Consider the following 14,042-nt stretch of genomic DNA (forward strand, 5'->3'; position numbering starts at 1 on the left):
GCATTATTGAAGTTGATGCTGACAGGAGTTGAAAAAATACAGGTTGAGTCAAACAAAGCAGAACCTAAACCCCAAAAACTATACTTCATATTTTGAAAAACAATTGAACATAATAATGACTGGAAAGCCAATTTTATAAGCTACTTTAAGATGAAAAAATGACTTAAATTGCTCAATCCTTTCAAAGAATATCACCATTTAAACACAATGACCCTAAAACCTGTCTTGTCCAAAAATGCGATTTCAAGAATCGTCGTCACAATTGTCTTCAAACATCACCAACGATAAAAACTCAGTTTAAAAGTTAAAAATATTCCACAAAGTCCTTTTGAAGGCTCGTCTTTCAAAAAAGTGGATTTTATAAATCATATTGTTTGCCAAAACCAGGGTTGTTAATAACGATATTGTGTACTACAGTTGTTGACAGTTGTTGAAACAAGTATTCTGTTCCAAACAGTCAAAACACTCAATAAATTGCTGTTTTTGGACGACACAGGTTTTAGGATCATTGTGTTTAAATGGTGATATTTTTTTAACGTATTGAGCGATTTCAGTAATTTTTTTCATCCTAAAGTTGCTTATGAAATAGTTGTTCCAGTCATTATTATTTTTGGTGCTTCATATTTGTTAAAATATGAAATATTTTTGGGGGTTTGGGTTCTGCTTTTTTTTTACTCACCCTGTATTACCAGACTAATATATTATATTGTGTAGAAAAAAAGGATTTGTATGCATCTCAGTCAAACTAGGTCGTTTTTAAAAAGTGAGGATTTAAATGTCACATAAACAAGATTTCTCAGAATCATAAACATTTTCTTCTGATGACAACTAATTTGTATAAGTAGATACATTGTACGTGTAATTAGCCTTATGTACATTTTTATTTGTGGTAGTGTGATGATGTGTAATTTAAGATTGAACTCAAAATCTCTCAAAAGTTTTGCACATTCTGGCAAAGTAGAACTTCCAGACAGACTCCTTGAGAACCATTGGTTGTACCTTGATGTATTGTGATTGGTAGATTCACATGGAATGTATTCAGACTGAAGCATTTCCACCAGTGACTACATTCCTTACACTTTCCCATTCTGGTTTATGTGTATTTTTCACCCGTCCACCACTGGACACCCCTGTTTCAACAATCGATCACCCCATAGCAGTGACACGCAATTTGCATATTAACTTTCTCAAGCCCTGCCTCCCTCAGCCGGCTCTCCCATGTCCAGTCAAGTGAGGGCAGGCTTGATGAGCCCTGTATGTATATAGGGGAGAGCTCTTGCATGTTGCATGCATTCACTCACTCATTGTGGTATAAGTTGGTGCCTGCCAGCCAACACCACCGAAGAAGATGCTGTTTTTGTTTCATTCAGTAAAAGGCTGAGGCACACAGAGAGTGTTACACAGCTTTCTTGTTGGTGAAGTGAATAGCTGCACAAATGCTGAGAACTTTGCAACGAGAAGAAGAGGTCTGAGTATCAGCAGGCATCTCATGTCATCAGATTACTGAAACCAAGTTTTTTTCGGACTCTAGCACAGGAAACATTGTCATCTTCATTTGTTTCACCATCAAGTTTGATTGTATTGAGCTTTTTGTTGGCACTGGACGTTTCATCGCAACAGTCTGACGTTGATGTGACATGGACTGCATCACATCGTGTTAATACTGCTGTGCTAGCAACATCAGTAGATGATTGCATTTGCTCGAAAGACTCACAGTGACTTTCAAATCATCTAAAAGAAACAAAAATCTGTGGACTGGAACGACACATAGTCATGAGAGTAAAATGAAGTGAATGGTTTTCATCATGATCATGCCCACCCATCTGCCACCAGACTGAACATAATCTATGAGACAAATCCATAAGATATCACTTTTATCAGGAATCTTCTACATTTGTCGGCGTGAAGCACTGAGTAAGGAACTGTGCACAGCAGGACGGACGAGTCTCCAACCCACGCTTTCCGACGAACCACGCCACATGGAGTCAGGATACTTTCCTGATTAAGAACATGTTTTTCATCCATAAATCGACCCAACAATAACACCACCGTCATCCTGCGATCACTTACCCACACTGGTAAGCCTTCTATCCTTTCTGCTTCAGAAAAAAAAGAACTGTAATACAATCCCGACTGTTGTCTCTGATGAACCTGTGTCCAAGACACCACCTCGGTGGGAGATCATCCAGCCAAGCTGTGAAGTAGTCTGGCTGAACATTTGCTGTAGAAACACAGTACCGGCCGCAACCCGTGGAGTGTTTCCTCCCGTTCACTGGAAACGGCACCCTGCGAGCGAGAGATCGTGTGTCTCCTTTCAGATTGTATTTACATCACCGGGGATTGTAAGGTTTCATTGGCCTACCCGCTGGTGTTTGGACGGTTCTCCGAGGGAGGGCCATTTAGACTTCACTGCTTTCAGTGTCGAGTCATAACCCATACAACTGATCCAGTATAAAGCCTTTGCTTTGATGCTTGGCCCTCAAGCAGTTTGTCGCAATCCTGTTGCCAGTTTTGTTTATCAAACCGCATGTAACTTTGCCATTGGCTCATTTGAAAGAAACGTTTGCATCCAGAGACCAACTACTGTCGCTGAATGCTGAGACCCAACATAGTTCACCCTGTGGTACAGACAGCCAACTTGATCCAACCTCTCTGTTTCATTGATAGACGTGGTTTTAGCAATGCAGTAATTTACATGGACCCCATTGACAAATTAGTCAATCAATATTTGTCATTGAAGGTAAAGGTCGAATCCTCTACCGTTGCTCAGTCACGGACAATATAACCCCACTGTGTTCATCTTTGTGCCATCAAAATCACCCAGAACACTGAAGTGAACGTGAGTATATTGTCCATCCGTCTCTCGTTTGCCAAGCACGCAACAGCATTTCCCTCACGCAACTGTGCAAATAGACACTAATGAAATCGCTTTCATCGCTGTCCATCGAAACCAGCCAAATGGACTCCTTTTGAGAAATTGATGAGAGTTTGATGAAAAATTTCAAAGAGTTTCTCATTTTATTCTTTTTTTTCTGGCTGGAAGTTACCATCGTCAACAGCAGACAGTCCACGGCTATTTTTGGAAAAGCTGAAGTATTTTCTCTGGACCATATTTACCCTGCAAGTGGAAATTTGAGAGAATAGTTTGACGAGCGTGATCAGGAGAACAAAAATTAGATATCGTCAGGACCCATTAACCCAAGGTTTTCAAACATAGCGGAAATGGCTGCAATTATCGCAATTATGGCCTACACTTGCTCACTTTGTCTGCTGTGATGGTAAGTGCTGTCCACCGAATTGACTGAACAGTCGGGGGCATTTTCAGTGTCCAACTCAGCCCTGTCACAGTTGGGATGAAAAACTTGTCTTGAACAAAACAACCAATCAGTGTTTTTTGGTTTTGTTTTTTACATTGTCGGAGATCAGCCAGAAACTGCTTATAATTGACTACCTGTTTGACAGTCGCTGCACCTGAGCAACACTGACACTGTCCAATTTCAAGGATCAGTGTGTCACTTAATCCCAACTCTCTCTAAACTAACAAACACCTATTACCCACACGCGCAAAGCCGAGGCGAGTCAATTACATGTACCTGTAGTCTCCAGTAAGTGAACGTGGACATTTTCATTGTTCCCGTGAGATCCGAATTATTTTCAAAAGAATTGAGTCTGCCCTTACTCAGATGTCCAAACTTGTTTTCTCCGTCTGCTGAAATTAAGCCTTTGATATGCCAATCGACTTTAGAGGACAAAACCCCAACCAGAAAAGACTTGCGGTGTTTATGTACGCAGTAATGACGTTCATCGTCTGTCCTTACTTCACATATGCACAGCTGTGAGATTTGAGTGGAGAATTGGACAGCAGAGACATTTAACCTCTAGTAAGCTGCTAAGATTTGTACTCAGAATGGCTACGGAGAAAACATCAAGCATCATGTTGACTACCACAGGATACACTGAGGCATTGAGTTCAGTGATGGCTATGAACGGGTCAAACAGTTCCCAGCCGGCAACTCCTGACTACTTTATCATGGACCTGCAGCGTGTGATGTTTATTGTGACGTGCATCCTGTGCAGCATGGGATTGTTATGTAACGGCTTCATCATCGTCATACTGATCCGATTCCCCAACATGAAAACCCTAGCCAACAATTTCATCTTGAATCTTGCATTGGCCGATTTCTTCTTTATGGTGACCTTCCTGTTCCTCAGCCATCAGCTCAAGACTGGCCGCTGGGTGTTCGGCGCCTTCCTGTGTCGGATCATCGTGCCCTACGATGCCATGACCCAGTTCCTGGTCATCGACTTTGTCATGATCATGAGCATTGACCGGTACTTTGCTATCTGCCTTCCCATCAAATCCATGAATTTCCGCACGCTGCGGAACGGTCGTATCACCAGTGCGGTGATATGGCTGGTAGCCATGCTGTCCACCCTGCCACTGTGGATCTACACTGTGCATATCTGCCAAAATGGCTCATGCCTGTGTCTTGCTGGCGTCTCATCCAGTCACAACCCAGCCGATAACCGATGGTGGAACATCTACACCATCATCATTGGCTTCTGCGTTCCACTCATTATTATCTGTATCTGCTATCTCCTCATCCTTCACCAGCTATTGAGGAACCCAATGCAGGATTCTAAGAACAGTAGCCGTCGAGCTGCTCGACGGGTTGCTATCCTGGTCATCTGTATCATCATTGTCTTCATCCTCTGCTTTCTGCCCTTCTACGTGGTTCAGTTTGTCCTTAGCACCCTAGAGGAAACCAACAACATCATAGCAATGGTCTATGTCGTCACCTGGAGTCTCATGTACTCCCATAGCATCATTAACCCCATCGTCTACACACTTGTAGGTGAAAACTTCCGCAAGAACATTGGCTTCATCTTCTGCAAGCGGTCACGCAACACTATGTACTCACGCCAGAGCAGCATGCGAACGTCAAGCTTCCACACTCGCCGTACCCGCAACTCCCTCAAGTCTACCAACAGCAACGATCCGACAGGATTGCGTCCTCACAATGGATACTACGTCCATCTAGACACTGGACAGCACCGGGGTGCCAGAGAGGACCCAGTGTAAATCATATGTAAATATATGTAGATTTAGGTAAATTATTCATTAGTTTAAAGTGTGGGTGTAATGTAAATATTACCTATAGAGTTTACATAAAATCATATATCTGTAACTAGTCACTTAAAGTGGCTTTTTATATGTAAAAAGAACAAGTAATTTATTAACACACAAACTTTTGAAGTTTTTAAAGTTAAAAAAAATCATAGAGATATTGACAAGTTTATTGATGACAAACAAAATCATCATTCTGTGTAGCAAACCTGTTTGAGAATGTTTCCTCACTATATTGACAGTATTACGTAACTTGCCCAAAAATCTGTGCTTGGTATTGTTCTACCAATTCCTAAACCTTGCAAGTCTCAGACCTGAAGAAATAAAACCAAAAATCTGGGACCACAAGTACCTGTCTATCAAGATCCTTATAACATGTGTATAAAATTTGAGGCTTTGACTAAAAACTTGACTTTTTTTTTTAATTTGGTGCATTTTGTTTGCATAGGGGCCAGCCTGTTCCATCTGAATTTAATTCCTTGAATGGATTCTAAACAAGTTAACAGTTCTGTCTTACTCTTCAGGTGAAAATTCTGTTCAAAACATTCATGTTGGAAATTTGTTTTGAGACTTGACCACAGACAATCTTTACACATACAATTTTCATTTTGTGAGTGTGAAGAGCCTGTCAATTGAAACAGGAGGTTTTGGACCAAACCCATGGCCAACCTTTCCACTTTGCCAGCAATTACTTTGCAGACCTTGTAAATATGTACAGTTCTTAATTTCACACATTGAAGTGCAACCTTAAAGTATAATTGTATGTCCTGTCCCTGAACCAAAGCTTTTGTGTACTTTGAAAAAAAGAAGGGAAAAAAACCAAGAAACAAAAAGAGAAAACCAGTTGTTTGTACATTTATATTTCTCGCGAAGGAATGATATATTGTTTTATGGACTTGAAATCTCATGTTTGTTACATGTATGAAAAAAAGAATGTGCCATTACCAGTTTACTGCACAGTCTGGGAAGTACGAGGGATTAGCGAAAATTCCTGGCAAAAATGCCTAAAGATTTAGGGTTAAACTAGCCCAGTGTTTCACAAGTTTCATCAATCTACTGGTATATTTCGTCAGAGATGAACATGTATCCATGTCACAATGATTTAAGGCTGACATCTGCCCGAGAACAATTAATGAGAGATCATTATTTTCATCTTTTCTCTCTAAAACATGAACATGTAGTAGAGTGATATGAAATATTGGGGAAAATCCAAAACGCACACTTTGGCTTACAATGCTTCCAATATTAAATCCATAATAAAATTACAAATTCATAAAAAGTATTAACTCACAATCTGTAGACTCTACGTTAGAATGTCCATGGCATAGTTATTTTGAAGCACATTTTTAAGAAGGAGTGGTTAAAAACTTTTTTTTAAATCCTTTATTTTCTGTGCAATATTACATTTACATGTGAAATCTCGATAAGTCAAACTCTGATAACTCAAAACAACTGTTAAGTCAAACAAAGAATGCATTGCATTCAATAGTATAACAATGACATACAACCCTGCTTAACTCAAAACTCTGCTCATGTCAAATTTTGAACCTGTTCCCTTGAGGTTTGACTTGTCAAGATTTCACTGTATATGTAGATCAGGTTTGTCAAATACACAAAATATGGAATTGGGTTTGAAGAGTGCAGTAGTGTCTATCATATAAGATATGTAAATTGTAAATTGTAAAAATGTACATGTAAATGCTTTCATTGAAAAAAAAAAGTTGTTTTAATGTACAATCTTGTAAAAAAAAAGAGTTTTATATCAGAGAAATTTAAAGCTGTCAGCTTATGATTTATATTAACTGACTTCAAAAAATGCCTTCGCTTATAACACTTACCTCCTTGTTTGGGTTTTAAGTTCTAGTGCAAAGTGTTCTCAAGTTGTATATGTGGATAAGAATGTAGAATAATAACACTGTAATGATTTCAATAGAAATGTTACATTTTTTTTTACAAAACGGAAACACGTAAAGTTCTGGTAAATTTCGAGCCAGCAAGCTTACATTAATTGTATGACAGATACAACATTGCTTGTACATGTATGTTGGGGACAGCATAATAGGCAGATACGCAGTTTTTGTAATGCTAAAATAATCAGTTTTCATGCGTTAATAATCGATGTTTCAGAGGTCATTTGTACATTATTGTCTTTAACCGGTATTAGTGATGTGGTTTAGACTTTGATGTTACTCAAGGAACCCTAACAAATGCGTTGACCAAACCTATAGGATTAAGCTCTGGTTATATGGCTGCATGTTCCAGCTACCTGATTTTAAGGTCCCTTACCTGGTACTTTGCAGATCTTGTAGAGTTACGTGTACATTTTCTACCTCAGAGTAGGGAGATGAAACCAAAACTGGATCATTAGTCTAAGTGTTGAAAATGCCCCGGTAGTTAAGGGTTCATTTTAAATGCCTGTTGTTTTAAAGGACAATCTGCTATGAAATGCATTGATTTTTAGTCTAACTTGTCTTATTGCTCATTAGTGTCATGCTAATTTGTTCACCGTTTTTCAGTCCCAAACTTGTAATATAGTAAGTCAACTAAACGTGGATCTACATGTACATGAAGTGAAACTAACTAAGTACCGGTATCCTGACCAAAGTTGGTTGCCACATGTATGTGCTGCGTACCTCATGCGTCATGCAACGACCGAAAGTGACCCCTGGTTTTCCCTCCAGGGTATGTGTCCAAAAGCCGTCAGCCTGAGAGTAGAAACAAGCTTTGACAAACCCAAAGCGATTCAGGTGTATTTTGTAAGCTCTGTTGCAATTTGAGGTGTTGCCTTCCTGTAGCGCTGATAGTGATACTGCTGGGTTTCCCCCTGTGCACAGAGCCAGTTATAGCTAAAATGGGTCAGAATAACCATGGAGGAATAAAACCACATCCTCCATGGAGTAACACAAATTGGAATAAAGTAATCTCTGTTGCTCTGAAGTCCATCAAAGGATTAGGACCCAGACAACTACCCCCCCCCCCACCACGTCTGTTGGGTTGTCTGCCAAATTGGCTTTTTTAATTTCAGCAGAGGCGCAATGGATTAGAGTGCTTCCCAAAGACAATAACAAGTTATGTGTTGCAGGTAAATGTTGCCCTTGGTTGAAGTGGAAGTGTGAGCGAAAGTGGGGGAGTTTCGTGTGTGTTTTGTGAGGGTGTGCTTGGGGGGGGGGGGGTGGACGGTGTGCGTGGGTTTGTGTAAGGAGTGTTGCATGTGATAGTGGAGGCATATGGAGGGAAATTGACGTAAGATTTTACTGGGGTACATTCAGAGTGTTTGAATGTGTCAAATGGAGCGAGGAAGCGCAGGAGTGAGGAATGCGGGGGGGGGGGGGGGGGGTCTACAAAGTTGGGAGGGGATTTGGATTTTCAGTATGAAGAAAGCATTGTTCTAAAGACGCTCTACCAGAAGTTTTTCCAATCCTTTCAATATCAATCCCTTCTTCATAGATAATCCATAAACTCATTTATAAGCAGTTATGAGTTAACTTAACCCAGTCACCTTGCATTATAACAAATCTGCACAAATGAAGGAGGGTGGATGTGTGTAAGATGGAAGAGCCTGGTACAGAGGGAGGAGGAGAGACCGAATGAATGGATAGAGACAAAGGAACCAGATAATGTTTCAAGAAGGGAGTTTTGAGATAGTGGAAAGAAAGACACGAAATTAATGTTTACTTTTTTCGGGGTTACTAGATTTTTTAGTGGGGATTGGGGAAACATGTAGACTGAGAATTGAATTAGCTTTGCAAGAGAAAATGTTGTCATTGGACTGTCTTAAAACTAATTCCCACAGTCTGTACATGTAAATGTTAGTCCATTATGAGAAGAGCACACTAACTAATATCAACCCAACTCACTACTCGGCATGCATGTTGGCCATGTCGGTTCATTTCCACTATTCATTTGAGCGTTTTTTGTGTGTTTTACTTTGAGTTGAGTGTTGCCAATGTAACTGGCAGTAAGACGCTATGTACGCCTCTCATCATGTTTGCTCATGGATGATAAATTAGTTTAAAACCTGGCCACCAGGAACCGTAGCGGAGTTGTTAATAAAGAAAATCCATAATGTGGAGAATTATATGACTGTGTGTGTAGTGACATTAATATATTTTAAATTGAAGATTGATTAGATTTGGGAAGGGAATGAAAAAAAGGAGCCTGGTTGTTTTGTTGTTCAAAATTCATATCTGCCTGACCAAGGGGAAAGTGATTTATCAAAGCTTCAAAAGGTTTCTTGTTATGTGACTCTTTATATCACAATGTACGGGTACCATGTTAGATTGTTGGGGGTTTTTTTGGGGGGGGGGCAAGGAGAATTTCAAGTGGAAACCTGTATGCAATTATTAATAGTGTTTTTTTAAATTCAACACGTCTCCCCTTGAATACGTGGAAACATATTAAGTTTAGTGAACATCCCATCCTAAAGAGAAAAAAAAGTATGCATCTTTGTTTGCTGTTACATCGTCTAAATGCTGATAATTATAAAGGATGTAGAGATTTAAAGGGGGAAAAAAGAAAGATTAAAGAGAAACAGCACTTCACAATATGCAAATTACTTTATGCATTTGCTCAACCTGGTATGCACAGAAATAACATTTATACAGTGTTTTAAATTGCCAAACACTTAGATTTTTCCACACAAAATTGTCCTGATGCCTTTTCTCCACATTGTTGAAATGCCCAGGGGCCACCAAAAGTCACATTGATTTATTTTGAAGCCAAATATTAACTACATGGCACGGCTGTTGACAGATCAATCTTTCTATGACCCCAATGATGGGTTCATTTCACAGCAGGCCACAACAAGTTTTATGATTAGGCTCGCTCCCCCCCCCCCCCCCCCCAGCAGTCTCACAATGTGTCTCAGTTATCGGTCAGACAGCCAGTCGACAACGTCTTATTATTGCGAAGAGTGAAAGCGTCCACCAGGCATAAAACAAGTTCCATGGAAGTAATCACTGCAGAGTCATTTTCTGTCACAGGCCAGGCCATCACCCCCTTTACTTGAGGTGACCAGGCCATCACCCTCTTTACTTGACGGGACCAAATTATGACTTGTCCTCTTCCGAGGCTAACATCCTCTGATGACATTCATGTGCCATAAGACTTGACATATTTCTTGCGGAAGTTCAACAACTTCTGGAGGACAGGAAAAGGAAAATCCAGATGAGGCGCATAGTTAATTAACAATTTTTTTTGTTTTCATTTTAAAAGATGAGTTATGATGGCCTAAATCTTAGAATATTTGATAAGTAAGATTGGAGGCTTTGCATGGTGGAGATACTAAATAATGAAAGGTTTGCGGAAACACCATGTGCGAATAATTTCTCAACTAAGAGAATGGTTCTGAAAAGAACCAGAGTTATAAACTCGATGTTCCGGTCAGTATGCTCTGACCGTCTTCTCTCCTGAAGACGGTCAGAGCATACTGACTGGAACGTTGAGTTTATACCTCTTGTTCTTTTCAGAACCATTCTCTTAGTTGAGAAATTATTCGCACATGGTGTTTCTGCAAACCTTTCATTATTTAATATTTGATAAATTTTTTTAAGCAATTTATATTATTCTTTAAACAAGGATTCATATTCTCAGTTTAGTTTTGGCTGCTTTCAGTGAGCCTTTGAAAAAAATCTTTGTGAAATTGCTCACTTGTGATTTGAACCCGTGACCTCCCTTTCACAGGTGCAGATGCTTTAACTACTCGACCACTGAGATCACATGTATCTTGATTGAAATCTAATATAATAGAAGGTCTATGTAATAGCCAATCAGTGATTGAAGATGAAATGCTTTGTTGAGCTTTTATTTCATTGCAGAGAATCACAATCAGATTAAAAAACAAAACGTCTTACCCTTATCTTGTCATTACCCTCTGCTAAACTTTCCTCTCTAGTCTTTCAGTCAGAAAGAACTTGCCAGCGTGTATCATTTCATGAGAGACAAAAGTAAGGATCAGATAGCATCTCAAGTTTTTGCCCCTCAACGATTCGCATCGAGAGTTCAGAAGGTGTTGGGTAAGGGGACTTGGTGACTGCATATCTAGTTGATGTCTTTATTGTGACAGGTCTGTCAGTGGATGTCATGCTACGGCTTAAATGTTCATGCAGCTGGATCATGTGAAATGGCTTTGGCATTTCTGAGGATGCAGAATCCAGCTTGGAAATGCTCTTGTGGGAATGATATTTTCCTTACAGGTTTTTTATGAGCAGTTCCACTTCTGGCAAATCTCTCACTATTTTAGGTTTTGTTTCAAGAGATTTGTTATCATCCAAGTAATGCTTTGCACCCGCTCAGTATCTCCCTGCGTGCATCCCCCTACTGCCTCCCCCCCCCCCCCATCCAACTAAACAAGCTCTGTGTTTTCTGACAACCACTAATCGCCTGATTCAGCTGTTGATATCAACGGCCCATGATGATGCCCCACCGCGCCATGCACGGGGAGCCGGTCTGATCGGTCCCCATCCCCTCTCCATCCAAGCGATAGGAGCTGAGATGAGTATCCAGGTCGAATCGATGACAGGAGTAGGTAATAAAGGGCAGCTGGCGCACAGAGCAAGAGGGAACCAGCCAAAAATAACAGCCACAAGATGAATGAGTAGTCTGGCCACAAACATGTTTGTGTCATGTTGTTTGTCATCATCCTCTTCAACTGTTGGAGGTGCCCATCCCTTTCCTATCCATGCTGTATTGTTAGTTTGGTCAAATTTGTCGGATTCTTTCAAAAAGATCAGGAAATTGAGGATTTTGTTTCACAGTAAGCCTCTGTACTGATGAAGTCACACTTTGTTTACTTGCACGCTTTTCTATGGGCACCGAAACATTCATCCCGACAGGCTCCCCACACGTGTAAACAAAGTGTGACGTCATAAGTATAGAGGCTTATTGGTCTTTGTACTCAACCGGACTTGTTTATCAAATTTTGAACTGTATATATACACGTATTAAATTTTGGATAGTTTTCTCCTGGGCTTTTAAGGAATTATCTGAAATTGTAAACATAATCATTGCATTTATATTTTTTGGCTTCTGTTTATTGAATTCCATCTTGTTTTGATGAAAGCCATTATATAAGAAAAGGTCAATCGGAATTAGGAAAGCGTTCTGCAGCTTTGGAAAATAATGTAGAAACAAAAACAAACCTTCCTCTGCTGAAGGACACAGTTGTTGGTCTAACACTTTGAGCTCAAGATAAATAATGATTTGAAAGCCTTATTTATCAAAAAGGAATAGAAATTTGTTTTAGTGCAAATGAAAATCTATTTTGCAATTGACGTAGGCCCGTGCTCGCTCCGTGAGAAACCAATCGGCTGTGAAATAACCTCCCTTCATCTAGGTCAGCGTTGATCTGACAACTGGACCCAAAGCCTGCTATTCCTGGGCCGTATTTTTACTTCTCACAGATTTTGTTTTTATCCGTCAACTGCTCAATCCATACATTGACATTGGTCAGTCCGGGTGCGATGTGCACAGTGTGTGATTAATCACATGTCTTGTAACACATTGGCCTCTAGAGCTTGGCAAGAGAATAAGAAAAAGCGGTCAACAGAAGAAAAAAAAAACGCCAAAGGTCTTTATCCAGGTTTTCAGTACAAATAAAAACTGGCCTTCCGAATTGTCTCTGAAAACAATAATCCCAAGGACTTTCAGTAATTACAGCTTGTCCATATGTCCAGACCTGGACATCCAATCAGATTTCAAATATACGGCATGTTTGTGGTGTATAGAAAGAAAACATTTGCACAGTGAAAAGAACAGGCAGGATATTACAATAATTAATCTTAACACTTGTAAAATGTATTGTCAAATCGCTGACAGTTTTTATATTCTTTTTTGTTTATTTGTTAATGGAATCATAACATTAAGTCTCAACACACTCAAAATTGGTTAAAAACAACCCTAGGGATGTTTCTGAATCTCCAAAAATACTCACGGAAGTCTTTCCGGCAAATTTAGGTTTTAATTTCATTATGGAGTCATCAAATGCGCAACGAAATTGGGAACTTTTCAACCCTCGTGTAAAAGAAGACTGTTTGCCTGAAGGTGTTTGCAAACATCAGATCCAGGAGAAACAGGCCTGCTGTAGTCATGAAAATAAAATATAACAATCCTAAGAAGAAAGTCCATGATGTGTGTTGGTAAAAGATTCATTTAAGCCGCTAGCAAATTGTTGGAAATTTAATTTTGCCCCCTTTTTTTTCAAAAGAGATATGAAGAGATTTTCCAGTGATGTAAAGTTTGTTTTCTTTCAAAAAAAAAATCCTCAGCTTAAAGTGAACCGTGGAAAGTGCAAGTGTCCTAGATATTTGCCAGAGCTATTTTCTTTGTTATTTGAAGTATTCTGCATGCTAAGTGACAAATATAATGTACTGCTAGAGGTTCATATACTGATCTATTAAGTATTCCTTTTGTGGTTTTAGTCATTTTTGCCTAAGGTGGCATGCCATATGGCTTTTTGTATCAAAGGAACGGGAGAAAAAAAGCAAACAACCATTTTTGTTGTTGTTGTTTTACAACAGTTAATGATTTTTCAATGTCAGTCCAAGGTTTCCTGTAAAAACTACTTTACAGGTGCAACTATAACACTGTTGGTTTAAATACTTTCCATGAATAACTTTACCCCTTCATTGATCATTTTGTCAACCTTTTCAAATTGATAAGTATCTTTGTGTGTAGTACCTTGACATTGTAAGAGCTTGCGGCATAACCATGGCAACACAGCAGCTGAAACTTTCCCCCTCTAGCACCGAAGAAAAAATGGAGTATCTACGTAGGGGAAGTTTGTGTTTGAAAAAAAAACTCCGATTTCTATTGGCAAAAATTGTTACATCTGTTTTGGGGAAGAAAAAAAAAAGATTAATGGCATTGTACAAGGAAAAAAAAGAACATGTGCAACAATTAATAGATTTAATTGAGA

General features: G+C 39.4%; 1 protein-coding gene across 1 annotated transcript; it reads left to right on the plus strand.

Moving 5' to 3' along the window:
* Window positions 1-1,071: 1,071 nt before the first annotated feature.
* LOC119741980 (somatostatin receptor type 2-like) lies at window positions 1,072-6,501 on the plus strand. The gene has a single exon (XM_038217967.1). It carries the CDS (start codon window positions 3,908-3,910, stop codon window positions 5,081-5,083), a length of 1,176 nt encoding a protein of 391 aa, XP_038073895.1. The 5' UTR covers window positions 1,072-3,907; the 3' UTR covers window positions 5,084-6,501.
* Window positions 6,502-14,042: the final 7,541 nt, after the last annotated feature.

The sequence above is a fragment of the Patiria miniata genome, unplaced genomic scaffold (assembly GCF_015706575.1).
Source record: "Patiria miniata isolate m_02_andy unplaced genomic scaffold, ASM1570657v1 HiC_scaffold_5, whole genome shotgun sequence".
NCBI lineage: Eukaryota > Metazoa > Echinodermata > Asteroidea > Valvatida > Asterinidae > Patiria > Patiria miniata.